Source organism: Colletotrichum siamense (assembly GCF_013390195.1).
Source record: "Colletotrichum siamense strain Cg363 chromosome Unknown KSG_Cg363_contig03, whole genome shotgun sequence".
Classification (NCBI taxonomy): Eukaryota; Fungi; Ascomycota; class Sordariomycetes; order Glomerellales; family Glomerellaceae; genus Colletotrichum; species Colletotrichum siamense.
In genome coordinates, this window is record NW_023501016.1 from 184,596 (window position 1) to 212,254 (window position 27,659).

The 27,659-nt window shown below is 52.6% G+C and overlaps 12 protein-coding genes across 12 annotated transcripts; 7 read left to right on the forward strand and 5 right to left on the reverse strand.

Annotated features, from left to right (window-relative positions):
- Positions 1-690: 690 nt before the first annotated feature.
- Positions 691-2,277, forward strand: ITP1-3 (Itaconate transport protein; the record flags this gene model as incomplete). The annotated part of the gene is made up of 1 exon (XM_036635854.1): positions 691-2,277. The coding sequence occupies one exon, from the start codon at positions 691-693 to the stop codon at positions 2,275-2,277; it is 1,587 nt and encodes a 528-aa protein (XP_036497517.1).
- Positions 2,278-2,625: 348 nt separating this feature from the next.
- Positions 2,626-3,717, forward strand: CGCS363_v004006 (uncharacterized protein; the record flags this gene model as incomplete). The annotated part of the gene is made up of 1 exon (XM_036635855.1): positions 2,626-3,717. The coding sequence occupies one exon, from the start codon at positions 2,626-2,628 to the stop codon at positions 3,715-3,717; it is 1,092 nt and encodes a 363-aa protein (XP_036497514.1).
- A 115-nt stretch (positions 3,718-3,832) lies between these two features.
- NMRAL1-7 (NmrA-like family domain-containing protein 1) lies at positions 3,833-4,759 on the reverse strand (the record flags this gene model as incomplete). The annotated part of the gene is made up of 1 exon (XM_036635856.1): positions 3,833-4,759. One exon carries the CDS (start codon positions 4,757-4,759, stop codon positions 3,833-3,835), a length of 927 nt encoding a protein of 308 aa, XP_036497515.1.
- A 934-nt stretch (positions 4,760-5,693) lies between these two features.
- gsfR2-2 (Transcription factor gsfR2) lies at positions 5,694-6,970 on the forward strand (the record flags this gene model as incomplete). Its single annotated transcript, XM_036635857.1, has 3 exons — positions 5,694-5,862; positions 5,924-6,232; positions 6,285-6,970. The coding sequence occupies 3 exons, from the start codon at positions 5,694-5,696 to the stop codon at positions 6,968-6,970; spliced, it is 1,164 nt and encodes a 387-aa protein (XP_036498636.1).
- A 412-nt stretch (positions 6,971-7,382) lies between these two features.
- On the reverse strand, positions 7,383-8,546 carry ORTH5 (E3 ubiquitin-protein ligase ORTHRUS 5; the record flags this gene model as incomplete). The annotated part of the gene is made up of 2 exons (XM_036635858.1): positions 7,383-7,835; positions 7,899-8,546. The coding sequence occupies 2 exons, from the start codon at positions 8,544-8,546 to the stop codon at positions 7,383-7,385; spliced, it is 1,101 nt and encodes a 366-aa protein (XP_036498637.1).
- A 665-nt stretch (positions 8,547-9,211) lies between these two features.
- On the reverse strand, positions 9,212-11,212 carry Lipase 1 (Lipase 1; the record flags this gene model as incomplete). Its single annotated transcript, XM_036635859.1, has 1 exon — positions 9,212-11,212. The coding sequence occupies one exon, from the start codon at positions 11,210-11,212 to the stop codon at positions 9,212-9,214; it is 2,001 nt and encodes a 666-aa protein (XP_036497623.1).
- A 1,346-nt stretch (positions 11,213-12,558) lies between these two features.
- KTXA-4 (Killer toxin subunits alpha/beta) lies at positions 12,559-14,169 on the forward strand (the record flags this gene model as incomplete). The annotated part of the gene is made up of 2 exons (XM_036635860.1): positions 12,559-12,677; positions 12,765-14,169. The coding sequence occupies 2 exons, from the start codon at positions 12,559-12,561 to the stop codon at positions 14,167-14,169; spliced, it is 1,524 nt and encodes a 507-aa protein (XP_036497622.1).
- A 310-nt stretch (positions 14,170-14,479) lies between these two features.
- Positions 14,480-15,442, reverse strand: CGCS363_v004012 (uncharacterized protein; the record flags this gene model as incomplete). Its single annotated transcript, XM_036635861.1, has 1 exon — positions 14,480-15,442. The coding sequence occupies one exon, from the start codon at positions 15,440-15,442 to the stop codon at positions 14,480-14,482; it is 963 nt and encodes a 320-aa protein (XP_036497624.1).
- An 876-nt stretch (positions 15,443-16,318) lies between these two features.
- CGCS363_v004013 (LysM domain-containing protein) lies at positions 16,319-18,426 on the forward strand (the record flags this gene model as incomplete). Its single annotated transcript, XM_036635862.1, has 2 exons — positions 16,319-17,100; positions 17,166-18,426. The coding sequence occupies 2 exons, from the start codon at positions 16,319-16,321 to the stop codon at positions 18,424-18,426; spliced, it is 2,043 nt and encodes a 680-aa protein (XP_036498759.1).
- Positions 18,427-19,809: 1,383 nt separating this feature from the next.
- Positions 19,810-22,299, forward strand: CGCS363_v004014 (uncharacterized protein; the record flags this gene model as incomplete). The annotated part of the gene is made up of 3 exons (XM_036635863.1): positions 19,810-20,135; positions 20,216-20,531; positions 20,587-22,299. 3 exons carry the CDS (start codon positions 19,810-19,812, stop codon positions 22,297-22,299), a joined length of 2,355 nt encoding a protein of 784 aa, XP_036497619.1.
- A 561-nt stretch (positions 22,300-22,860) lies between these two features.
- CGCS363_v004015 (uncharacterized protein) lies at positions 22,861-23,346 on the forward strand (the record flags this gene model as incomplete). The annotated part of the gene is made up of 2 exons (XM_036635864.1): positions 22,861-23,236; positions 23,294-23,346. 2 exons carry the CDS (start codon positions 22,861-22,863, stop codon positions 23,344-23,346), a joined length of 429 nt encoding a protein of 142 aa, XP_036497618.1.
- Positions 23,347-24,657: 1,311 nt separating this feature from the next.
- prnB-3 (Proline-specific permease) lies at positions 24,658-26,389 on the reverse strand (the record flags this gene model as incomplete). The annotated part of the gene is made up of 2 exons (XM_036635865.1): positions 24,658-26,137; positions 26,205-26,389. 2 exons carry the CDS (start codon positions 26,387-26,389, stop codon positions 24,658-24,660), a joined length of 1,665 nt encoding a protein of 554 aa, XP_036497621.1.
- Between the last annotated feature and the right edge of the window lie 1,270 nt (positions 26,390-27,659).

The window sequence follows — 27,659 nt, forward strand, 5'->3', positions numbered from 1 at the left end:
CGGAAGGCAATCGCGACGGCGAGGGTCCTTACCTTTCATACCTTATTTCCAGCATCGTACATACTGACAGTTCCTATATCGACATCCACTTGTCCATTTGCTCTTTCTAGCACCTGTGGTCAGTCCTTTTCGGCTTGCATCATGCGTGCTTACATGGGATGCGCTGCGAACCAGCATTTCGACCGAAGTGCTCTTACATGTTCGCCGATGGCGGACCGCTAGTAGCTTCACGAGCACCGGGACTCTTCATGATTGCATTTTGGTCACAGTTTGACGAAATCGGACTTACCGCCAGCCTCGCCCGGTACAACAGAAACCAAGCACCGGTGCATTCAGGAACCAGACGCTTAATCCCAGAATGGCCCGCCAACGTGATACCGCCGTGGAGAATACCGTCTCCATTATGGCCACAGGATTCCGAAGGCGGTCGCCGACTCGGCACCGACCTGCAGTGTCGCTCGGTAGTGATGCCGCCCTACTGACCAACAATAGGCCATGCGAGGCGATGATCCATTATCTCATCGCCGTCGCTGTTTAGCGAGATTCTTAGCCTCAAATGCCATTTTTTCCATAATCTCCTAAAGTCCTATTGCCGGACGACGATGCGACTATAATTGGACCTCATCCCGCTCTCCATGGTCCATCCTCTTGGCATGCAGAAGAAGCAAAACCACCATCAGCCCACCCACGATGTCTAGACCATCAAGCCCAGTGCCCTCCGAGAAGTCAGTACCGCCCACCGGCTCAACCAAGTCGGGTCTGGAAGATGTTGAGGCCACAGCAGCACCGCCTTCAGAGCAACCAGAGCAACCTCCACGATATTCCATTTACACGACATGGGAGAAACGCTTCATCGTGCTAGGTGCCTGTTTGGCCGCCTTCTTCTCTCCTTTCACCGCCCAGATATACCTGCCCGCCCTGACGGTTTTGGCCGAGGATTTCAACGTCTCTGACTCCGACATGAATCTCACCCTTACGACCTACATGATCTTCCAGGGTATTGTACCCATGTTCATCGGTTCGCTAGCCGACAACAGCGGCAGGCGACCAGCCTATGTCATCTGCTTCGTCGTTTACATCGCCGCCAATATCGGCCTCGCCTTGTCACAGAACTATGCCTCTCTGCTCGTCGTCCGGTGTTTACAGTCGGCCGGCTCGAGTAGCACAGTTGCACTCGCCTCCGCCGTCGTTGCCGACGTTGTGACAAGCGCAGAGAGGGGCCAGTACATTGGAATAACCGTTGTTCCAATCGTTCTTGCGCCTGCGCTTGGCCCAGTTCTCGGTGGCATTTTGACACAGTTCCTGGGTTGGCGGGCCATATTCTGGTTTCTGGCCATCCTCTCCGGCGTATTCTTCATTGCCCTGCTACTCTTCTTCCCAGAAACCTGTCGAAGAATTGTGGACGACGGCTCCGTTCGACCCCCGCGACTGTACCGCACCGGCTACCAGCTATTGAAGGACTACTTCAGATCTAAGAGGACCCATGGCGACGAAATCACTAGAACAACAACTGGAGGGACATCGAACACCGCAAGACCATCTCTTTCGTTCAAGATCAACCCTTTCGCCTCCCTCATGCTTCTCTTTCACAAGGAAATGGGCCTTCTTTTGGGCTTCAGCGCCATCGTTTTCGCCGGGTTCTATGCCATCGCCGCTTCGATGCCAACCCAATTCGCGCAGCTGTACGGCTTTGACAGCTTGAAAGTTGGGCTCATGTACCTGCCGTTGGCTGGAGGGTCTGTTGTCGCGGGGTTCGTTGTTGGACCCCTTATCAACTGGAACTACCGTCGGCACTGTAGGCGCCTGGGCATCCCGTACGATAAGTCTCGTCAGCAGGACCTGTCTGATTTTCCCATTGAGAAGGCTCGCCTCGAGATAGGCCTGCCTTTGCTGTTCTTCAGCTCGATCCTGCTCTTGATTTGGGGATGGGTTCTCCAGGTTGGTGCACCGGTAGCAGTTCCCTGCGTACTCCTCTTCCTCTTTGGAGTCGGAATGATCGGCTTTAACAACACCACCAACACTCTCATCGTCGACATTCACCCAGGCAAAGCAGGCACAGCTACGGCGGCAAACAACTTCACTAGATGCCTGCTGGGCGCCGCTGCGACCGCTGCCATCTTGCCCATGATCAACGGAATGGGAGTTGGCTGGGCTTTCACGCTCCTGGCTCTCCTTTATATCGTGTTTAGCCCGTCTTTGCTAGCCGTCATGTACTGGGGAGTCAAATGGCGCAAGGCAGCAAAGGAGAAGGAGCTGAATAAGAAAGGCACTGCTTGAGAATTGTGATACCACCACTGATTGCATTTATGGCACGTAGCATGATACCCGAGACATTTATATAGAAATTTGACCAATGCAAGATCTCGCCGAATTTTCAACCCCGCCCCGTAGCATGATTTTCCTGGGGCCTGTGTTGAGTGACTGGTTCTACATCTCGCTGCTGCCTGTACGCCCTGCCGTTGACACCAGAATCGCGGGGTTGAAACGAGAACTTGGCAGTCAGCGCGCCACGGCCAACCTCCCCTCAGCCCACCGCTTCATTCATCCTCAACTTCAACTCATCACAAAATCGACTTCCCATCTCACTCCCACTTACGAATCCTCCAGTCATCTCACATACACACCATGGAGAAAGATCAAGACACTCACCCAGACGGGAGCAAGACGCTCACAGCCCAGTGCTACTGCAAAGCCGTCCACTTCACAATCACCGTCCCGACCTTGTCCCTCCCGCTCAAAGTCCATTTATGCCACTGCAGCATCTGCCGCTACACCCACGGCACACTCTGCATTTTCCATGCACCACTCCCATCCGGCGTCGCCCCGTCATTCATCTCACCGTCCTCGCTCTCGGCCTTGACCGCCTACCGCCACGCCACTGCATCAAGCACGCGCTACTTTTGCAGCACCTGCAGCTGTCACATCGGAGACCAGGGTATTGAAGACGACGACTGGGTCATTTCTGCCTCGATACTCGATGCCAACAAAGACGATGTTCCCTCGGTATGGGATATTAGGCAGCATGTCAACACGCACTCGGCGCTGGGAGGGGGGCTCTACGACTGGCTCCCAAGTATCGCTGGCAAGGAGTTGAAAGTCTGGAACCCGAAGCCAGATACGAAGCTCAAACTTCGCAGACCTGAAGTTGGAGACGACGGCAAGGAAGTGCTTCGGGCCCAATGCCACTGCGGAGGGGTATCTTTCACCATCTCAAGACCATCAGCCGGCGTCGAATCGTACAAGGACTGGATCTCGCCCACGGAACCGAACAAATGGATGGCCGGAACAGACACTTGTGGCGACTGCAGACTCCAGACAGGCGCCCACATCACCGGCTGGGCGTTCGTACCCCAATCTTGCATCGCGCCCCAGGTTCCCGAGGACCTCACACTCGGGACCTCGAAGATGTTTCAGTCAACGGAGAAGGTGTCTCGTTCCTTTTGCGGAGTTTGTGGCGCCTCGGTCTTGGCCTTCTACAGTGGTCCAGAACGCGCTCTCGTCAATGGCGACAGGCTCTTCAATGTCGCCGTGGGGCTGTTTCGGGCTCCGGAGGGCGTTCTGGCGGAGGACTGGTTGACTTGGAGAACTGTCAAGGTCGGTTGGGCAGAGAATGGGAAGCAGTATGACTCCGCGCTGGTAGAGGCATTGGCTGAAGGTACCGCGAAATGGGGCGAAAAGCACGGAGACAAGGGGAAGATTCTGGAGATGTATCCCTAATATCGTTTATTGTCACCAAAGTCTGAACGAAGTTCTTGCAAAGGTTCATCTGGAACTATTCTTTCCTTCGATCCGTGAGATCCGCTTTCTTTGAGACTTGAATGACAACCTAAGCTCAGGCAAGCTGGGCATAGGTCTGCATGACTCTTTCTCTCTCCCGCTCAAGGAACTCATCAAAGGTAGTCATAGTAATACCCCAACTTCGAGTGTTCTCCTCATCCGCGAACTGGTCCATGTCGCGAGCGGCCAGCTGCCCAGCAATGAAAGGATTCCCAGCCTTCTGGGAGTCGATCTCCTCTTCCGTCAAGAAGACCGCCCGTATGTCCTTTCCACTGGCCTTGGACAGCTTCGCCATGATCTCATCCACCGTCAGCATCTCGGATGACAGGGGAATTTCCTGGCGACTGAATCTCGTAGGATCCCGATAGGCTGCCAGCGCAAACCCCCCAATGTCATAGGGATCCAGAGTCGGTATTTTAGAGGTCGGTTTGAAAGCATTTGCGAATCTTCCCTTGTTAATCAAGTCCGGAAAAGGGGCAGCCTGGGGAAGGAGGTAGTTTGACGAAAAGCTTCCCGGTCGTAAGACGGTCCAGTACTCAAAGCCAGCCTCTCGGACCGCCTTCTCGATGGACTGCTTCGAATGGAGAACCATGGAAACAAAGCTGTCTGGGTCACAGTGCTCCAGCTTCTCGGGTGCCTGAACGGCGAAACCGCTGCTGTAGATGAAGTGGACGGCGCCGGCCTCTTTGGCAGCTGCCATGATTCGCTTCGCGGTGCGGAGCTCCCAGGTGTGGTCGATGAAGTCGGGCGTCAGGTTGAGAAAGGCACCGTTGACGTTCTTCATCGCATCCTTGAGGGGCGCATCATCGTCGTAGCCGCCTTTGGTGAGACGTGCGCCGAGATCTGCGAGGGCTCTGGCGGCTGGCGAGTCAGGATCACGAACGAGGGCATGGACGGCGATGTTGGCTTTGAGGAGGTTATGAGCAACTGCGCCGCCGACTGTTCCTGTTGCACCGCTGACGAAGATGGTTTGTTGAGACATGTTGATGGTGTCTGTCGACGTGGACGTAGATTGAGTGTGACCCTTGGATGCCCAGGTAGCTTTGATGAAACTGGACGATCCGTTTCCGTCATCGTAGTATTTACCAAAGTCCTATATACTACGTTTCAGCAATCAGTTCTTGTCATCTCACGTGGTCGATATCCAGCTTACATACCCTTGGCGGCTTTGCGCCGAAGGGACTTATGTTGCCGGCCAAGAAGGGCGACCGACAGGATGATGCGCGGAGCCACGCCCCGGAGAACATATTGTAGGAGACTGCCTGCTTTTCCTGGGCTAGAGCGACTATTTCACCTGCGGAGATATGATCTAATTTGCTGCTATGGTTGTTATTGCTACTGTTATTGTCGTTGTCCTCGCCGTCATGCAATATAGTCGTCGTTAGTCGTCGTCACTACCGTTATCGCTGCTGCCGCCATTGTCATTATCATGTACTACTTCTAATACTATACTTAACGGTGTAGAATTTCTCTATTGTAGACCTCCATATCACCGAATATAAAAATCAAGTTGACCTGTACGGGTTGCCGGGAAGAAGTTGGTGCGGGGTGACAAAGAAGTCGGTCAAAGGATGAAGGATGAAAGTCTTGGTGGTGGAAAATGATGGCGGAATCCCGCCAGATGACTAAGTCAGCGGACAAACAGCACAGAAATGACTTGCTCAGCGCTTCTTCAGCGCTGCAAATCCCCTGAAGCACTCCATCTCCCTGCCTGCAGCATCGCCGCCCGCATTCCGCTACATCTCAACCGTTTACCCTTCACATTGACATCGCGAATTTAATTCATTCAAGGTTTTGACATATCAGACGAGAAATCTCCGCATATCAGACCATCAAATGTCAAACTCATTCTTCGAGCGGGCCAACCCGCCTCCGCGGCGGAAAACATGCGTAGCTTGCACAAAAGCCAAGCGACGATGCGACCACGGCCAACCCTCATGCTTGCGGTGTTCGCGGCGGAAAATCGACTGCGTGTATCCAAGTCCGCCGTCCGCCAGATTGAAGTCATCGGCAGCACACCATACTCCGCAGAGCTTTGGATCACCTCTGCCGGAAAGCGACCCGACTCCCGCCGCTGCGACCCCTGTTCCCGCCACTCTGGACGCTTGTACGGATACTTCTCTTGTGTCGTGGTCACAGGGTCCAGACCTTCTTCCGCTGGATCTAGAGGACTTGGAAGATGTCAACTTCGATGTTGGGTTCGAGGATTTGATCAATACCGACGCTCTCTTGGATGGAGCATTATCCCTGCCGGTGGCACTTACACCCAAGCCCGACCAGATGTTGGTGCCCTCTCGCCACCATCCGCAAACCTCTCTGGAGGAGATGATAGCAAGCAGAATCCAGTATGCTCTCGACGTCATCAAGAAAGTGCCTTCATCTATGGTGTCTGAAAACCAGACCCCATGGTCACATCCCTACTTGTACAGAGCTTACATGCCCAGGGAGATGCAAGGTATTTCACTTCGCGGGTGGTCATGGAGCACTACTAACAATATTCTCGCCAGATGCACAAGCGTGCTGTGCTTTATATGCTGCGAAGAACCAATACAACGCCGCCATGATCCTGCGTACTATTCAAGCCAGGGCACATGAGGTCCTCGCCGCTCCGCCGCCCAAAGGCAGGCTTGAAGCCCTCGCGCGCCTGCATGCTATACTCCTTTACCAAATCATCCGCATCTTCGATGGCGACATTCCCATGCGGGCTTCAGCCCAACAAAGCCTCACGGCCCTCGAGCCCGCGATGCTCGCTCTGCTGCCTTTCGTCAAATGGGAGTCATCTCAACCAACGACAGGTCCAGCAGAGGACCAGTCATTCTGCCCCACCAAGGAGTTCTGGCAAGAATGGATCTGGCAAGAGTCAGCTCGTCGCACCATCTTCTTCACGTGCTTCTTTCTCATCACGCACCAGATGCTGATAGGACGAGAGCCGCCCAATGGGTGTTCGGACAGGTATATCTTCTGCCAGTCATGGACCATGTCAGCTCACCTCTGGGGCGCCCCGAATGTTGTCGACTTTGCCATTGCTTGGAGAGAGAAGAAGCACTTTGTGATTAATCAACAGTCCTTCAATGAGGCGTTGAGGGATGCTTCCGCGGATGATGTTGACTTGTTTGGCAGGATGCTGATGGTAGGAGCTCTCGGCATAGATGATACGAGGCTGTGGTTCTATAATCGAGGCGGCACAATGTGATAGAAATGCATTTGGGTTAACCTCCACGGAATCTTGACTTTTGGTAAGCAACGTCGACGACATCCTGCTCTCCTGCAGTCTCCACTTGAGGTACGCAGTTCCTCAAGAAACGCCCACCTCTACCATATGTAATTGAATGCCACTCGGCAGGGAGGCTTGAGCAAGGACAGGTGATCCAGCAAGCCAACGGAGATTTTCTCAGCAGTTGAAGACAGTCGTTCACATGAAATGGAAAGAAAGATGGAACGCAAGTCTCGTTCTTATCGTAAAGCTAGCTAATTGCCTCTCATTGGGCTTTCCTGAGCACTTAGTGCTTGCCACGCATACTCAACGACCAAAATCAAAAGACCAATCAATCTTTCCCAAGATCTTCTGTCGGCGGTATGCAAACCGAACCCTCGATGTCCCTCGCTCACCACTTCTGAAGGATCTTCGCGTGAGCATCTTGCTGGCTGGAGTTGGGAATGCATCGGAGTTCATCCAGGCCGGGCTGATCCTGATCCTCGCACCGAACGAGCTTGAATTGCTCGATACGACCTCCATGCTTGTTGACCGAGGTAGTAGCGAGCTTAACTTGGTAGAGGCCATCGTAGCGAAAGCCGACCTTGGGGGCATACTTGAAGAGCATTTGCTTGCCCTTTCCGGCGGCAGCGCGGATGACTCGGACCATGTTTCCAGTAGTAAGACTGGCGGCAAGGGCCTTGGTGCCCGTAGTTCGGTCGGGAACTTTCTCAACATCTTGGTGGCCTTCGGAGCCCGAGCCGGAATACCAGACGACGTCGCCATTGTCAATGTCCGTGGAATCCGAGGTCGGCGAGATCACAATACTGTAGGCGCCGCGGGTGATATTGCCGTGGATGCCGGCCTGGGATTGTCCATGGGCGCCACGGAACACAGCAGAAAGCTGGCGGGGATACTAGGCCCCGACCTCGAGACCGTTGTGTCCGTACTCCTTAGATTGGCGACGAAAGTGCTTGTAGTCCGGATTGAAGCGGATATTCATGCCAATGATAGTGAGGCCATGCATGATACCGTCAACTCCCCAGATAGGATGGTTGGCGGGGGGACGTGGAATGTTGTCAATGAAGGTGATGACGGAAGTGGTTTTGGGAATCTCATCGTGGGTCTCCTCATTGACGGTCTTCTCATCGACGATTCTTTTAGCACGAACGCTGTCATCAATCCACTGACGGAGACTGAGAGCACGAGACTTGTCACCGGCGGTGAAGAGACGCTGCTTCTCGGGGGGCTCTCCGTCGGAAATGGAGAGGAGGCGATCGGCCAAGTCTCCATGGCGCTTAGACTGGCCGGCGGTGATGCTCATGTCGTAGTAATCCTGGCAATCTTCCAAGTAGTCGAAGAAGTCGTAGATCTCCCTCTTGAGCAGGATTACGGAAGGATTGTCAGTGGACTTGTTGATTCGGGACATCATGCCGATGCGGGCGATGGTGTTCTTGAGTTTGAACAGGTAGGTGGACAGCTCGTTCTTTTCGCCGGGACCGGGAACCTTGGGGCCGCCGGAGGTGCCACCACCAGCTCCCATACCGCCGACATGCTTTGAGGCAGCGGGGGCCATTGTTAGATTTCAGACTGTTGCTTCGAGGGTCTTCGGGGCGTTGCTGGAGCGTCGTCGATCGGTGTTCTATCCCCTTGTCAGTAAGGTTCTTTGGAGGCAGAAAGAAACGTAGAGTTGTACTCACTAGACTGTAGCCGACGGGTTGTGATGAAAGAAATGTTTTCCCTCACCGGAAGTGCTTGTTGACCAACTCACAAAAGTTGGAGTTTGTGTGAGGTGGCGATAACTGTGAAGCAGGAGAGAAACCTGAAAGAAAGTTCAGGAGGGAAGGAATTTCCAAAGGTGGTGAGGGCAGAGACCAGGCCGCGAGGCACCAACTAGGGCTCAACCGCTTTAGGCTAATTTTGAGGCACAAAAAGAGAGGTCTGATTATGTCGTCGGGGCTGTGATACCATGAACACTCGGGCCCGGAGCGGAGGTGTGGGTCCAAAGCACCGGCGAACGCGAGATGGACTCGGGGTGGGCTCGGGGACGAAGCAGTTACATGCACAAAGGCGAGTATGTTATGTTTCTTGGGAAGACTGAAGCTACGAGGCGAATTTACGTTTGTGTTACAAGTTTCATCATGCAAAGGTATGCATTGCTGTTGAAGTCATCAAAATAACATCACACTATTCAGGTGTAAGTCGGTGCCCCTATTACATACAACAATATCGCACTTCGTGCTAGTCATTTCCACCACACCCATGTGTGAACCCTCCAGCGGCGAATTGCGCTTTATTATTGCCAAAGCATCGCGCTCTGACCCAGATAGGAGTGTTAAAGTCGGCCTTCCACTCATTGCCGTCATCGTCTGGCTCGTCGAAATATTCAAACCTCCACATCGACAGGCCACCACCGATGCAGTCCTTAGCCTCCTTCATCAGCGTCTTCTGACCGAAATCATGGCTCGCCCAGCCGTAGCCGTGCATGACATAGCTGCTCCAGTAGCCATGATACCAGCCCTTGCAGTCGCCGCCGGCCTCCTTGGGGACCGGCCAATGGCGGTTGTCTTTCTGGGGGTTGACCTGGTATGTGTAGTCGCCATGGACGTACTCGCCACCGAACTTCCAGTTCATGGGGTTTTCCGGGTCGTTGCCGTCGCAGTTGTTGATGACGGCCCACATCTTGTCAAGACACTCCTGCTTGTCGTAGTTGGTGCTCCCCTCGGCGATGGAGAGCAGAAAGCCGGTCTCGTCGGGAGTGCCCTTGTGGTATGTCTTCGCGTAGCTCCACCCAGACTGGCCTGTGGGACGAGTCACACTATCACAGAAGTCCTTGTAGTCCTCGTTGAGTCGGTCGCCTGACGCGTAGGCCTTGGACCCGTCTCCATTATGTTGCCAGCATGTGAACTTGTCTTGCGCCTCGCATGAGGGTGCCTCGATGTCCAGAACCGCAGCACGCGTGTCCACGAGAGTCTGTAAAGCGAAGGAAGCGATAGTGTAGTGACCCAGCTCATTGGGGTGGAAGTTCTTGCCGACCCAGTCCGGCAGCCCGATGGACGGGGGCTGGATCTCGTCGTCCGTGTCTCCGGGGCATCCCGGAGGAGAGGGGTTTCGGCGATCCAGCTTGTGCTTGACCTCAGAGCCAGGGTTTGCCGAGTTGAATAGAAGTGAGTTGTAAAGTTCAGTTTCAAGGTTGCGACGGGCGACTTCAGCTAGGGCAGCCCGCCTGGTCTCGGCCAGAGGTCCATACTCTTCCCACCTGCGTTTGAGGTCTGGGTCGTCGTCGCTGACGCTGGTGTCGGGCTTGAAGAATTGCAGGTCGGGCTGCTCAGGGTCGGGGTAGTCGCCTGATCCGTCCGGATCGCACATCTGGCCCTGAACACCGTCGTACACCCATGGATCCCAGTTTGAGAAGCCGATCTTCCACTTATAGTCAGAATTGCTGGAGGTCTCTTCAACGACAGTCCTGATGATATTGTTGATCTGAACCACAAAGTCGTTGAAGGTGTTGCGGCGCTCAATGGTCAGGCCCGAATTGCCCGGCCAGAGCGTGGCATACGCCCAGGGCTGGTTTTGGCAGTCTTCCGTCTCGGTGTTGAAGAATTGAGCGTAGCCATTGTAGATGACGACGCCGTCGTCGTTCATCTTCTCATCCAGAGCCGCCATCAACTGCTTCATGTTGCCTTTGAGGATGGACTCCATGTTTGATTGGGCGATCGCGATGACGCTGTCGCAAGAAGAGTCGCCGCTGGGCACCAAGACACACTTCTCGATCAGCTTGGCGAGGCAAAGGTCGTTGCCTCCGGCTGTCAACATGACCAAGTCCAGATCGCCTTCGAGAGCCTTGATCTGGTTGTAGATGCCGCCCGTTCTGTCGCCGCTGCATCCCACGAATTGGAAGTTCTCGACGCTGGGGCCTAGGGCGTCATTGACGATCATCGGCCAGGCTGTGTCGTAGCGGGAGCAGTACCAATTGGTGTTCTCCGGGTCGTCTAAGATGGGGTTGCCGAGAGGCTTGCCTGAGCCTATGCCCGCCGTGTAGCTATCGCCTACGGCGGCCCAGCGCTTGATCCAGCCATAGTCGCTGGGGTTGTCATCGCGCTTGCCAATGCTACGTTTCTTCTGTCTCTTTGGAGCGAGGAAAGATGTTGATGCGTTGCTGGCTTGAGAGAAGGGCACAACATAGGCCTCCACCAGAGCTAGCCCGAAAGCATGGGCAGCCAAGAGGAGCGCGATCCGCATGGCTGTAGTGAAGAAGCACGTACAAGCGAGAAGGCAGAGCAAAAGTGAGCGGGTGTCTCTGCAGTCAGGGCTTAGAACTAGTAAACGATGTTTGAAAAAAGTGAGATAGAGTCACAGGTGATCTCAGAAACAGAATGCCTAAAGGACGGGAGTCGCGCGAGGGCGCGAGGACGGCTATGGAAGTGAACTCCCAAACTTGAGCTACGGCAGGCTGCGAGAGGGATAGGCACGGGAAATGGAAAACCAACTTCACATTCACAGTATCAGCCCAAGCAATGTTATCCAGACCTGACCCCGGTGATATTCCGACCGGAACGTCGGGGGCGGGTCGGCGGTCGTGGGTTGGGACTTTGGTATCCCTCCTCCCGAAGGATCCCAAAGCCAGGATCTGTGTAATGGTTCATCTCGGCGCTTTGCCACCACAATCATTCGAACTCATGGCTATCTGGTTGCCTAATGCAACAACGGCCACATTATCTCGACTGCCGTTACGTGTGATGTTCTTGGCGTTGAAGAATGCGCCGCCTGCTCGTTGGCCGCTCGAGCCGTGGAGAGCATTTCGGGCCGCACCCCGGTCGCCGGCACATCATCATGGCTTCGGTTTACCTCCATCTTGTCGTTTACGCATTGCCGAAGGAAGCTAGGGCTGACCGGGAAGCCACAATGCTTGATTTTATCCGTAGTCAGGCACCGATCGTAGGATTGCGCACCCACGTGGTGGTGTCTAGCCGGGATCAAAAGCATGCCCCAAGGATGTGTGCCAATTCGGCCATCACACCACGTTAACAAAAGGGTCTTTTGTAAGGGTTCACCACAACTGCGGTGAAAATCCCAAAACGAGCCTTAGCGCTTACTTCAGATAAGCTTCTGTGGGGGAGACTTAATATGCAGGTCCGTTGACCACGGTTATGGGCAACAGTACCGATACAAGCTCGCATTCAAGTGTCGAGCAGGGGTAGGATCCTACAAGCCGCGAGCATGACCACCTGCCCCTGGAATCACCAACAGCCCACGACAAAGATAGGGATGTTTGATGGATACCTTGGCAGTTTCTGTCGACAAGAATACTCTCTGATGCATTCAATGGAATGATCTTAGTCCTTGCCCAAGTTGAGAGCACCGGCGAGAACCCCTTTCCCCCGTTCCTCTCTCTCTTCGATTCAGCCAGATTCCGCCATCTACGTCCTTCTCTTCTCCCCTGAAAACGAAGAAAGCGATTGCCACTCTTTTGTCCTACTTCGTCAACCATGGCTTTGAGTTGCTCCCTTCGACGCCTCGCCCTGGCGTGTTTGGTCTTGGCTCCAGGTATCGCCCAAGCCATCATTGACAGAAATCATACGGCAGCCATGGCCAGACAAGTGCGTTTCCATAGAACTGGAAACTTAGCCAAAAGACAGGATGAAGGTGACGATGACTACGTGTGCACTGCCACCAAAGGCTGCGATATTGGCTGCTGCGGGCCCTTGTAAGTCGACTCTCAACTCCCCCTAACTGAGCGAGTATCGAATCTCCTCTGCCCTCCAACAAGCTGGACTGACACACATGCCCGCAGAGATGAGGAGGGAAATGGAGTATGCGGCCTGGGCCCGGACTTCTGCGGCGACGGGTGCACATCGACGTGCCACTACAAGTCTGAGTGCGATCCGGGCTGGGGCATCGAGTGGTCCAACGCCACTGCCTGCCCCTTGAACGTATGTTGCAGTGAGTATGGCTTCTGTGGCACCGATCCCGGATTCTGCGGCGGTGAGGTCGTGTCCTCGCCGCAGTGTGATATCGCGGCCGGCAGCTCCAATGGTCGTACCATCGGCTACTACGAGGGATGGAACTCGCAACGCTCCTGCGGTACCATGACCCCAGAAGAGATTCCCAAGGGTTATTATACCCATTTGTTCTACTCATTCTCGCTGATCAATCCGGAGACCTTCCGTCTGGAACCCATGGACGACACCACGGGCAGTCTATACGGCTCTGTCTCCGCCCTGAAAACAACGCAGCCTGAGTTGCAGGTCTGGCTCGCCATCGGCGGGTGGGCCATGAACGACCCGGGCGCGTGGCGGACGACCTTTTCGGATTTGGCCGCGAGCGAGAGTGCTCAGGATGAGTTCTTTGAGAGCTTGGTCACCTTCATGTCCACCTATAACTATGACGGTGTCGACATCGACTGGGAATACCCTGTGGCCGAAGACCGTGGTGGTATCGAAGCCGACTTTGACAACTTTGTCAACTTCATCTCACGCCTGCGCAACCGCTTGAATAATCTTGGCACGCCAAAGGGCTTATCCATGACCCTCCCTGCATCATACTGGTACCTGAAGGGCTTCGACATTATCAACTTAGAGCCCCATGTCGACTTCTTCAACGTCATGACTTATGATATCCACGGTGTCTGGGATTCAACCATTGAATCTTTGGGTCCTTACGCCCACGCTCACACCAACTTGACCGAGATTGAGGAGGCTCTCAAGCTTCTCTGGCGAAACAACATCAACCCGAGCCGTGTCAATCTTGGTCTCGGCTTCTACGGCCGTTCTTTCACCATGAAGGACCCGAGCTGCATGGCGGCAGGATGCGAGTTCTCAGAAGGTGGCAACGGCGGAGCTTGCACCGGGACTGCTGGCGTCTTGTCTGCCCATGAAATCATGCAGATCATCGAGGACGGCGCGACCATGACTTTAGACCCCGTGGCTGGCGTGCAAATTGTCACCTGGGACTCGAATCAGTGGGTCTCATGGGATGATACCGAGACACTGAAAATGAAAGTGGACTACGCCAACCAAAGATGTCTGGGAGGCGTCATGATCTGGGCCGTCGATCTTGACGATGGCACTCTGATCAAAAGCCTGTCGGAAACTGGCAGGGAGACAACCATCATACTCGACGACCCTCCGGCGATCTCGGCCTGCTTCGGGACCACGTTGGAGGACATCTCCGGCAACGTCACGGATGCGAGTAGCTAGGCGTCTGGGCTGGGAGGTCAACCGGCGTGCTCTTTTTGTGTCCTGTAGTCTACCCTCAGTCAAAGCTGTTGACATCTTCAATTGATTCTATTCATGCCTACTTAATGTTCTATTCGAAATGGATGTGTCCTCAAGGTGCCTCTGTGTTATCACATGAATGATTGTGAATGCCATCAGGCCTTGAAATATGATTCAACGACACTTGTTTCGCGTGTTGAAAGTCTGAACAAATTGACGTGGAAAGAAAGATTGGTAGTCAATCTACGAAGCTTAAGTATGTACAGTAATGCTATCCGACAACCAACCATGCTCACAAGCACCCCGAGCCGCCAGAGGGACCAGACTGGCTAGTTTTGTACACCTTCTTGAAATTGGTCAAGGAATTGAGAAGATCGAGTTTGGTTCCTTCAACATTGGCGTACATGGCGTTCAAGGCGGCGATGTCCAAGCTGCTGGGCGCTAGGTTGATGGGGATTCTGCTGCCGTCCGGCTTCATCAAGATAGCATCTCGATTGTCGTTCTGAGGTGTGGGTTGGCCATTTGAGTTGCCTCCGGCACCCGAGGGGTAGATCATGATAGACTGCCAGTCGACGTCGTTCTCGCCGTGGCCGTTAGAGTGCGGGGTGCCGACTCCTGGCATAGGCAGGTATTCACTGGCGCTGAACATGTTACCCTTGGCAATTTGCCAATTACTGCACAACTGTTGGATTGTAATATCTCGAAATCCGCCTCCACCGGTCTGGACTCGAAAACCACCATTCGCATACGTGTAGTAGTCCTTGAGGTTGTCACAGTTCCAGCCTCCCGGGTTGTTGGGGCCGAAGACTTCGCCAGCGTCGGCGCCAGCAACACCCGCCCAGAACTTGGGATTTTGGTGTTCGTGATAGAGTCCCCAGGCATGACCAAGTTCGTGAGCAAAGTTGCCAACGACATCCAGCATGCCGATTTCAGTGCTGTCGCTGAGCAACATTTGTGGCCCCCCGCCGATCGTGCTGCTGGGGAACCCAACGGTGGTGGCCAGGACACCCTCGCGGTAACCCACCGTCAGGACTTCGGTGGCCTCGGATGTGCACACGTTGTCGTTGACCTCCTCGATTCTGAAGTTGCTGTCCAGTCCTTTGGAGATCCAGATTTTGCGCGCATCCTTCAGATATTTCTTCAGCGTGCTCTTTTGCGCCGCGGTCGTCTTCTTCTCGAAGCAGTAACGAATCACGCGGTTGGGCCACGGCAATGATTGGTCTCTGGTAACATAATAGTACCGTTTGTTCAGCATGGAGCTATTGCTTCTGCTGATGAGCGCCGGTTGCCAGATGGAACTTCCAGCCAGCACATGGCTGCCAGACAGGAGGCAGAAAAGAGATAAAACGAGCGTAAGGGGCACCATTCTTTCCGTGAAGAGACGTTTGAAAGAGAGACTGATGTGATGACGGTGTCAAGACAAGATGTTGCACAGAAAGCAGACGAAGGGGAGGCCAGGAGAGGTAAAGTGAGCTGGCGGCAGCTTGTGTGTCGACTCGGAGACGTTCGTCCGACAGATTCACCTGCTTGCTTCTTCACACAACCCCTGCTGACTGCAGCCTGGACATCGCGGGCCATCATCGCGTTTAAAGCCCGCCCGTCCCCGCGTAATCTCCATAGCGGCCGGCTCTATCGGTCAAGGGGGCCCCGGTCTTGTACCGGTACATGCCCCGCTTCCCACCCACCTTCCCGGCTCCTTCGCCGGAGATATCGCCAAGTCTATACCGTCGTAAGATTCCTCATCCTTTGGGACAAAACATTCTCTGCAGAAGCGCAGAATTGCGCATCAGGCACACACGATGCAGATGTTCAATAGTTCCATATTGCACATCTGATTGATGAAAATTCGGTCCTTCCGAATCCTACAACGCGCCAGAGGCGTGAGATTAATGTTACTTTCGGTATGGATGTGAAGGACCACCATCTGGAGATACGCGGCATCATGGTTCACGAAAAGAACTTTTGTCACTAGATGGTGCCTCGAAGCTCTTGCAGATGTTCGACCTGATACCCGCGTCGTCCCGCCGAACTCAAAGTTCACTGGCGTGTTCTCTAGCGATCGGACAACTCGATTCTGTCCACTCTCCCATCGACGTCTGGCTGTTATCACTCTTTTAGCTTCACGGTCGACATGAACACGCAATTCAACATGATCCAAAGCCTCAGATTTCGGGTAGCTGCCACTTTGGTTATCGTCGTGGGCTATCAGCATGCCCTCGCCCAGGACACATCGCCGTCCGGCGCCACAATGGATGGAATAGCCTGGGACTGCAGCGGTTGGCACACCGTCGTCTCTGGCGACACATGCTATTCCATCGAGCAGCAGTACGGCATCACAGAGGCCGAATTTCTTGCGTGGAACCCGGCCGTGTCCAGCGACTGCGGTACCAACTTCTGGCCCGACTATTCATACTGCGTAAGGGTCGGAGCCCCGGGTCCGACGATGGAAGGCATCGCAAACAACTGCGATGCTTGGCACACCGTTATCTCGGGAGACTCGTGCTACAGTATAGAGCAGGAATACAGCATCACGGCCGATCAGTTCTTCGAGTGGAATCCGGCTGTGTCGACTGACTGCGCCACCAACTTCTGGCCAGACTACAGCTATTGTGTCGGTATCAACGAGAACCAAGGCTCCACGACCAGCAGTGCCTCCTCGGCAACTGTCACTTCGACTGCCGCTATTACAAGCAGCACAAGGACGAGCGTGAACACCACAACGACTCCGTACTCGACACGGTATCCCGTCACTTCGTTCAATCTCACGGCGCCGTACACAGCTACGGCCCTGCCTCCACAGCGGACTCTCTCCGGTCAGCCGAGTTACTGCAATGCATGGCACATGGTAGCGGGAGGCCAGACGTGTGAGGATGTTGTCAACTACTATAGCAACAGACTGACGCTCGAGCAACTGTAAGTCTGAATCTTCTAGACGTCTGACTTAAACTGCGACTGACTTAATGCTCTTTGCTTTCAAGCCTCGAGTACAATCCTACTATTGGACAAGATTGCAGCGGCTTGTATACAGGCTGGTACATCTGCGTCGGCATCCAGTCCCAAACCTCGTCGAGGATAGAGTGGTACACGTCTCAGACCAACTTCACCGCGCCGGCGTCTACACCCTATCCTGGCTATGTAGCCACTGCTGTTGCCAACTACACCGCATCTCCGCAGCAGACGGGCATCCCCAGCAGCTGCCAAAACTACTACCAGGCCCAGGCAGACGATACTTGCACGACCGTTCTCGATGTATACGACTACATCACGGAGGAGCAATTCTTTAGCTGGAACCCAGCCCTCAACGGTGACTGTCTGGGTCTCTGGTCCGGCTACTACTACTGCGTTGCCAACTTTGCGGCCGCGAGCGATGTACCTATGCCTCCCACAGTCACGAGCGGAGCATCTCCCACGGCTACAGGAACCATTAGCACCTGCGAGAAGTGGTATATCACCCGGGTCAACGACGACTGCGCCACCGTCGCCGCATGGTTCGGTACCTTCTCCGAGTCCGACTTCATCTCCTGGAACCCGAGTGTCGGGTCATCATGCGCCAACATCCAACAGGACACGTATTACTGCGTAGGTGTTCCAGGAACGGCCACAACGCGCTCCAACGCCGTGACGACAACTGTGCCCGCGAGCATGCCGACTCAGACGGGTGTCGTGTCTGGCTGTACTCAATTTTGGCTTGTGTCGCCGTCCGACACGTGTGATACCATTATCGAGGACAGCGGCGTCGCCAACGCCACTATCTTTCACGCCTGGAACCCGGCCGTCGGGTCTGATTGTGCTGGTCTGAAGGTAGACTACTACGTTTGTGTCAGTACCAGTGAGTGGGAGACCATCGCCCCCATCAGCACTGTTACTATCTCGGCCGGCCAAACCATTGTACCCAGCACGACGGTTGCCTCAAACTCGGCGTCAGCGTCTGCATCTTCGTCTACGACATCGTCTGCTGGCGCCTCGACGACGACCAGCACTGCCGTGACAACGCCGTCGCCGTTCATGCCGGGTATGGTAGACGGATGTGTCAGGTTCTACTTCCGCGGCAGCGATGCAGCCGCCCTGTACTGCTATGATATCGCTTCATATGCGGGCATCGCCCTCAGCGACTTTTACACATGGAACCCGCAGGTCGGCACCGATTGCACCAACCTGTGGGCTGATACGTGGTATTGCATCGGCCTCTCGGGGTCGACTCCGACGACGATCTCATCGGGTGTGCCTACTCCGGCCTGAACTGCGTCCTAGAGAGACTATTAAGGCTTTTATTTTTATGTATATATGCATCGAATCAATTTCATCTTATTGTTACTTGTGCTCAGAAGTTAACCTAACCAACTCCCTTGGGGCGCTTATTTGGCATGAAAGTAATTACCGGGAGACTAACTACTAGAATAAGTATAGGCTTCGCTCTGATTAATCTCTGGCTTTCAAACATTGATGCCGTACACTGGAATCTACAAAAACGGAGACAGTTGGGTTAGAACATGAGCTATGGGAAGAGTCAAGTTGGCAAACTGCACAAGGGGTCAATTGCCCTGGACTTCTTCTAATAGAAGCTCAGACGCCCATGTTAAGCAAGCCCATCTCCGTAAATCTGTTTGAGTCTCCCTATGTTTCTGAGAAGCAACTGACCATCTTGGAAACATTTTTCACCTCACTCCTAGTAAATCGAGATATTTGACAGCATCTCGTCTAATCTTTCCACTGAAACTATCAAATAGAGAAGGAAACTTCCAGCCTTCGGGTGAGGTGTATTATTGAATTAAGTAGCTGGTTTTCAGAAGAGCTCTAGAATACGATCAGATAAAATACCGCTTGATTGGGAAACACCCCTGAACTCCCCGTGTAATCCGTCCTTGCAAGTGCATACATTTTCAAGACACAAGATGGGCCAATCGTGAGCTTCTTGCCTAGACCTTTCTGGGCTATTAATGGTCGTTTTCAGGGAAGGCTTGGATTGATATGAGCACAATCAAAACCTGTGAAATTAATGAGATCTTGGATGCGTTTAGCTCGCACCTCAACGGTCACCTCAGGTGACATCGCGAATGCAGCTATAGGTTCTCTTTCAATTGTGTAAGCGAGCCCACTCTCAAATCAAATAATTGCAATCTACTTCGCAAAGCCGTTGACCTTTACTCGCTCAAAAGCTTTGGAGTAGACGCAAATATGTGCGTCAAGACATGGCTCTTCTTCTGCAGGTCCTAGAAAAGGTTGAAGCTGCAACTTTCAGTCAATTCTTTGCGGATCAACGGGAATAAAGAGACAACATATGCTCCACCCAACAAAAAATAGATTGTTATGCAGCCTGATCACACTTGATACTCAAAAAGGGAAACGCAAAGTGAAGACCCATCTTTACGCGACGTCCATTTCGAGAACCTGCAGGAATACCCCCTCATTGTTGGTGCTTTGAGACCTTGGCAACGGCTACCTACAGACAATTTGACAAACAACAGTACCTGCCACATCGGCACATAGAAGAAAGGGGGTTGCACGGCAGAGAGCTCTTGAAAAGTGTCACGGTTCCTCTCCCTTTGCATTTCCGTGCTTCCTCAATTCTCATCTTTCTGTTTCACCGCAGTCCTCTATCCGACCGTTTCCCCTGCCGCCACGATGGCGCCCCTCCCGCCGTCTCTGGCAGACTTGTACTACTCGTACAAGGATTCTACGAACTACGTACTTGGGTGGATGCGGTTGAACTGCCGACCGAGCGAAGCTGTACCGGCGGAAGAGAAATTCAGAACCACGGCGGAAATCATCAACGCGGCCAAAAGAGTTCGGGACCTGAAGAAGGAGGTTCCTCAGTCTGTACTTGCATCACTCGCAGATGCCATCAAAACCCGGCAAAAGGTCCTTGAGATTGTCAGAGGCTTAGAGGTATCTGCAAACGGCCAAAATGATGCCGACAGCGACCGCACACATGCGGCGTTCATCCAACGGTGAGCATCTTTCATCAGTTTCTCCCCTGCTGGTTCAATTCGGGCGCTTGTAATCTTGTTCCTCTCGCTAATAAAGGCAGGTTGTCCAATGTTCTCGAGATCTTGATGCCGCTGCGAGCAGCGAACGCGACAAGCTCTGTGCCTTCACCAGATGAAGCCTGCATGATGCACACCATCAACCGATTTGATGGACTTGATCTGCTTCAAAATGTTGAGTCCAGCGACTCTGAGAGCGACGGTAGCGACGGTCCCTTAGAGCCCTCGGCGATTGAGGAACCTGCCGAAGAAGTCTCCGAGAATGAATCTAACAGCCATCGAGAGTTGCTGGAATACGATGGTATCATTCTCGAGGATGACGACATAGGAGAGTGGATTGAGTTGACGCACTTCATCTACGTAAGAGCTTCGAGACGCATCGAACACGCAGTTCATGTGTGCTGACAAAGACCAGGAATGGGACTCCATCTGCAAAGTCGTTAATGACTGCTGGGTCGAAGCAGCTGAGGGCAAGATTCCCATCTTGATGGCTGCCTGGGTCTCGAACATGGCCTTCAAACAGGCTGGGCAGATTTTCGAACGCAAGATTCCCAAAATAGTCAAGACCTACGACGAGCTCGTGGAAAAGTGGATGTATCACAAAAGCAAAGGCATCGATCTCATGTTCGACGACGATGAGGGTCTGCTGGACCAAGGCCGTGGACGTTTCGCTAACCTGAACGGTCTCTGCCACCCAGGCGAAGTGCTGCAGTATCGTCGCACCAAGGGCAAGTACAAGGTCGCTCGCCGTGAAGCTGCCGACCGCAGGGACCCGGTGACCATCATACAACCTCCCTGGGCTTGGTTGCAGGCTCAAGAGAAGGCGGATGTTATCCATGACGACCTCGCCTTTGACATGTTCCAGGAGAACATGCGCTTGCTTCTTGAGAACGGCCGCGGCATTGCTGGAGTGGAATCATTCCGAGGGCCCGGCCGGGCATGCGAGCCTTTGCTTATGCTCTGGAAAGAAGCCCTCGATGAGCCCGAGAAACCTCTGTCTGCGAAGCTGGTGTTCGGTCTCGAGATGGTCTTGTCGACCTTCAAGTCTTTCCTCTGGCCAGACGTCATGACGAACAAGACCAACTGTCGCATTGCTGCCTTGAAGTTCGCACAGGATGTCAAGTCTAACTTGGCGCAAACTCTCGATATCTTGCAGAAAGATGCTGGTCCTGAAAAGAGCCGGACCCGACAAGAACACGAAGACCGTCTCATTTCAATGATCGCCAAGATGGACATGTTCTGCCGTGAGAAGCGCTTCGACTTGTACTATCAAGCTCCCTGGATCGCGGGATGCCACATGCTCGAGTTCCACACCCTTGCGATGCACGATGGTGTCTATGTCTGCAGTGTGAGCGGTCACGTTTGCGCAACGCTGCATATGTATAACGCCCTGCGCCAAGTGGGCAACAACCCGATCAAGCCTATCCCTATCCTGGACTTTCTCTGCGAGATATTCAAAGACCGTCTGTTCTTCGGCGCGTTTCCGAAGAAGAAGTTCAGCACGTACTTCCGGAGAGCTCAAGGATGTGGCATCCAGAAAAACAAACACCTCGTGGGGTGGTATGCCTCTGGACTGGCGCAACCTTTCACGAAAGACGCATATCGCAAAAGCCACATGGATACGGAGACCATATCCCTGTTCCATACCGCACACATGTGGGACTATACACCCAAACGTTGGAGTTTCTGGAACGAGATCTTTGGAGATCCCGACAGGAAAGCTTCAGAGAAGGAGGCGAAACGGCTTGAGAGATGGGTCAGCTTGCAGCCCATGAACATGATCATCGAGGGCGTCAAGAACAAAGTTCTGCCAGAACTGAAGGGTGAAAAACCAGTCGCGCGCCTCAACTTCTTCGCCGTTTTCCGTCTCTGCGTCCGCATCATGGAGCGCTTCGCGAAAGATCTTCCCAAGGTCGCGCGTTTGAATGTGAATAAAAGTATGCTTCCACAGGGGGCTGGGCTTGGGTCCCTATATGTGGACATAATCTTGGATGACTTTTCGGCGCAATTGGACGATGACTACGCTCGGAGGCACATAGAGGAATTCCCTGGCTTGCTTGAGTGTCGTAGGATTTTTGAGAGCCTGCAGGAGAATCTGGATGTCGCGAGCTACTTGTGGTCTTTCTGAACGCTGGCTTCATTAGCATAACCCAGGAGACGTTGATGAATTGACTCTTTTTCTCGCCTAAAATCACTGACGGCTTTCATTGTTTTGCCCTGTTACTTTCCAGAATCATGGCACCTGACCTACCTAGCAGATCTGCTGTGCCGCAAAAGCCTTACTTACAACATGGGGTCCGTAGTTAGGCAGGGCAGAATCCAGGGCTCACATGACCAGATCATCAGCTAAGAATACGAAAGCCAAGTAAGCCTAGCCACCAAAGCTTGTGACTTGTCAGCATTCTTCAATCCCATCTAGGACTAATGGGGCGGCCCGTCACGTAGGCAGGGCGTAAAGAGCTTAACCGGCCAGCTGCAGCGACGTTCATCACGCTTTACCCGCAGGATTTAGTAAGGCTTGGCTGTCGAATCATGGGCGATACAATGCGCATCCTCGGCTAATATACCTAAGCATTGCCTCATCTTGCAAGTTTATAAACAGTGATCCACTCTTGCGATACCTATGGAAGAAAGAAAGAGGTTCTCCTTATTCTCACTTCAGAAGAAACTGGCACGCCAAGAAACGGTCATGAGCAGCAATCAGAAAAAGGATTACGATCCCTCCGTCTTTAGCCAAGACACCATCGTCGGCTCCGACACCGCTTCCATCCGCCCTCTTATTCGCGATGCCGATGACGCCGGCGCTGGCTCCGCTCCTCTCCGCGGCACTGATCGCCAGCCTGTCGCGACCGACAACTACCACATCGTCTCAACGCGGGTAGTCAAGGAAATACCCAAGTCCGCCACCAAGCCGCCCGCAGACCCAAACTCGGCCTTCAGCAAACTCAAGAACATGCTGAAGCCGCCCGTCGTGAAGGCTGTTGAAGCGCTGCCCAGCACTGAGGGCAAGACGTATCATATCGATGAGCAGGGGCGCATCATCGAGACTACGGTTAGAAGAGCAGGTAAGACTTGCGAGCACCAGATCACGCTGGTAGGACTACTGACATGGTGCAATGCAGCTGTGCAGAAGGGCATTCTATCTGCTGGAACTGGCGACGGCGGGGGCGTTTAAACGGTACATCCTGCTTCATCTTTTCAATTTGCAATAATTCATTATGTTAATGCACTATCTGATCCATTAAATCGTTCTTCCTCTTCTTCCTCTCCACCCTTATCCTTCAAGAAAATTTCTCTGTGCGGCGAACAGCCAGAACTTTGGCAGCAATGGATGGATACTACCTTTGAGAACACGGTGGCGAAAGCACAACAGATGTAACCGTGCGCAAAGTTTCAAGTTTGGCCCAAGCCTGTCTTGACATACAAGGTGAGGGCATGTATGGCCGGCGGTTTGGTGTGTGTTGGCTAAAGCTTCGGAGTTACCAGAGTTCCTTGATATCTGACCTTGATATTCACATATTAAAAAAACCAAAAAACAAAACTCACATTATATATTTAGTGCCCTTCTGCTCAAGTTTATAGTTCACTTTCCATCACCCGCCATTCTACACAATCCAGTTCCATTAGTCACCACGCTCCAGAGCCTACAAACCACTGCCAAGGACGAGCAATATTTCGCCCGTGAGTCTCCCTTTATAATCATGCAATTATATATGGCGAAGGAACAACAACTGAAAGCATAAGACTGAATCTTGCAGGCTAATCGAAAAGAACAACGAAGTACTGAAGGTCTCTTACCTTCTCAGAAATCCGCTCCTGTGATTAGTCTGCTCATCAAAAACAGAAAACCCGGAAAAGAAAAAAAGGGGAAAAAAAAAAGAAACCACCGCAGCTATCATGGCGGATTTCTGCGATGCTTTGGCCGAAGTTTATGCCCAAATGACATTGGATATCCTGCAGGCTTTGTTCAGAGTATGTGTCATGGAGCGATCGGAAACCATGATTCGCCATGGCCGCCGCATCCAAGACCAGCTTCACCTGCCAGTATGCATGCGAATCATTGCAGACTTTGATCCAGGCATGACAGAAGGCTCTATGTTTTTTGGCTTTGTCTGGCTTTACTTCTGTGTTGTGATATGGATTCTCTTCGGGCTTCTGGTGCGGATTACTCGGGGCCAGGAATCTCCCTTCGGCTTCCGTGGAGTATTCATTCCTCCGTTGTTCTTCGTTGTTGTTCTTTGGGTAATTCTTGTGCTTGTCAATGTTTGGCGGTCATGGCGACGGCGACGAGTTTTACCCGAAGGTGACGAATCACACATTTGGAAAAGCGGTACTGAGATTTCCATCGTTTGACGTTATCTCCACTATCGGCAGTAAACAAACAGCTCCTCGAAGAAGACCATAACGATAGACAAGATATGTTCAAACAGTTATCTATTAGATGTCAAACTTCCAGAAATTTGTACTCCAAAGACTTTTGATACCACTATGCTAGCCAGAACCAGAACTTTTGCAACATGTTCTTCGGGATCGGCTCCTCGTCGAGCTCCGCCATGTCCTCCATCTCCTTCACGCCCGTGATGACGTCCACATCCTCAGGACGCTTCGCAAACGGCGTGCGGAACCAGATCTTGTGGCCGACGTAGAGCACCAGGAAGATGGGCAGAGTAATGTACGCCGCCAGGAAGTCCGAGACGCTCCAGTGGCCGGGGAAGAAGACCTGGAAGCCGTTGGTGAGGGTGAGGATGCAGAGGATGAAGAGGATGAACCAGGTGAAGTAGGGCTGCAGCGGGGTCTTGAAGGGCAGGCGGTGCATCATGTCGTGGAAGATCATGGCCTTGCGGAAGCGCAGGTAGGTGATCATGACGACGATCCAGGCGATGAAGCCACTGATGGTGCTGATGTTCATGAACCAGGTGAAGACGGTCGAGGTGCCGCTGCTGACGGTGAGGAAGGAGAGCAGACCGATGGACCAGGTGCCGAGGACGGCGGTGTAGGGGACACCGCGCTTGGTGGTCCTGGTAAAGAAGCGCGGGGCTTGCTTGTTAAGCGCGAGACTGTAGAGGATACGGCTGCCGGAGTAGAGGAAGGCGTTGCCGGCGGACCAGGCGGAGGTGAGGATGGCGGCGTTGATGACGTGGTTGAGACCGCCAATGCCGGCGCGCTGGATGCCAATGACCCAGGGGGAGGCGGCGGCGTTGGAGGTCGGGCTGAGGAGGCGCTCGTCGTTGGAGGGGGTGATGGCGCCGATCATGAGGGAGCCGAGGCCGTAGAAAATGGCCAGACGCCAGACGAAGCGGCGGGCGGCCTTGGGGATGTTGCGACGGGGAGCAACGGTCTCACCGGCGGCGAGAGCGATCAGCTCGGGGGAGGTGATGAAGGCGAAACCAGCGCGGACGAAGGCGGTCCAGTAGGCTAGGAATTTGCCGGTATTCCCGTCCACTAGGTATGGTGTAATTGCGCCAGGGTCGTACCAGTACAAGAAGCCAATGCGGCCCTCGTCGGGGGCGCCGCCGAGGATGATGACCAGGCTGACAAGAATCAGACCCAGAATGGTGATGAGCTTGATACTGGCGAACCAGAACTCAGCCTCGCCGAAGATCTCGACAGCGAAAATGTTGAGGGCGAGGGTGACGACGAGGATGATGGTGATCCAGACGGCGGGGTGGACGGGTGTTTGCCAGTAATCGAGGAGGATGGCGCCGGCCGAGGCCTCGGCGCCAACGAGCATGGCGTATGCGTACCAGTAGTTCCAACCGGCGGCGAAAGCCAGACTGGGCTCGACGAAGCGTTCGACAAAGTAGGGGATCGAAATACCCTTGAGGGGCAGGAAGGTGGCCATCTCGCCGAGGTTGTTCATGATGTTCCACACGAGCAACATCATGGAGAGGTATCCCATGAAGAGCGGCGCAGGGCCGACGGCGGAGAGAATGCTGCCAGAGCCGACGAAGAGACCGGTTCCGATGCTTTGGGGTGAGGTCAGCTTGCGTTTCTAGGCGCAATTGGTGGAAAGGGAATGAGAGGAAGACTCACGCGCCACCCAGAGCCAGGAACTGAATGTGTCGACTCTTCAAGCCACGCTGAAGCTGGTCATTGTCCTCGAGCAGGTTGGGCTCGCCGCCGAGAGCCGCGAAGTTGACGTCGCGGGGGTAGGACTCGCCCTGGTGCTTGGACTCGACGTCGTCCATGGGACCGCCGCCTCTGTAGTCTTTCTCCATTGTTGCTCAGCCAGGCGTGAACAAGAAGAGAAGATTCGGAGAGGTGGTGGTGGAATGAAGGAAAGGACGAGGGACGGGGACTGTCTTATTTGAAAAAAAAATTGGTCGCAAATGGTGTCGGTGGGCGTCCCCGGCGCAACCACGGAATGATTCTAGAACGCGAAGAGCAGCGCGAACAGAAGAGAGAGGACTAATTATTTTAGTCAAAGGACTTGAGGGGGATGGACTGCAGTATTATGGAGTCTCTGTCTGGGGGCAGCGACTTGGCCAAGGAGGCGCTCTATTCGGCACCCCCATGTCCCCTATTCGGCACTAACTTAAGCCTTTTTTGGCAGTTTGTGGGTGTTATAGCTATAGAGGGTGCCTACCACCTTATAGCTACCTAAACTATCCTTATGTTAGATGTTTTATGTAATAGTTGTGTAAATGCTAGTAGTCTACTTAGAATGTGTGAATTTATTGTTTTGTTGATAATTAACTCTCTATATATAATTTAAATATTATAGTACTAATATCTTTACTAAAATTATCTATTTTTATATTATTATTATGTTATAACTATGAATCTTAAAGTATAAAGTTTTGATAACCTTATTAAAGTGGTCTATTAATACTAAAAGACCTATAAGTATAGCGTAATTAAAGCTTAGTTATATTTAAATATATATAGTAAGAAGGTTTAATAAAAGCTTGATTATAACTATAGAGGATACCTTAAAAAGATTATAGTAATATAGTAAAACTTAAAAATTAATAAAACTAGTTATAAGTAGTTAGTATAACTTTTATTAGTTCTTAGAGGGTAAGTAATAATTATACTTAACGATTAATATAACTATCTACTTATTACTAAGGAGTTAAAGTTATAGAGTTAAGCTTTTTATAAGATAGCTACTACTAAAGTAGCTAGTAGTAAGGAGGTAAAATATGCTTATATAGAGGCTCTCTTAAAGTTAGGTAAATTAATAGCGTGAGATATTATAATATAGATAAATAAAGAAGTAGGTATTAAGTATATATAGCTAAAAGATATATATAACGCATAGTAGTAGCTATATTATGAGAAGTATAGCCTTCTTTTAACTATTTAGATATTTATATAAGAACTTAGGTAGAACTAAGATATTAAGTATTTAAGTTTTTACTATAATAAGGGGTTAAGTAAGATTAATATAGTGTTCTAGATATATATATAGTATTTTAACTAATAGAGGTTAAACTTTAAGCTTTTATTAATAGATATTATATATAAAGTTAGTTTTAAGTATAA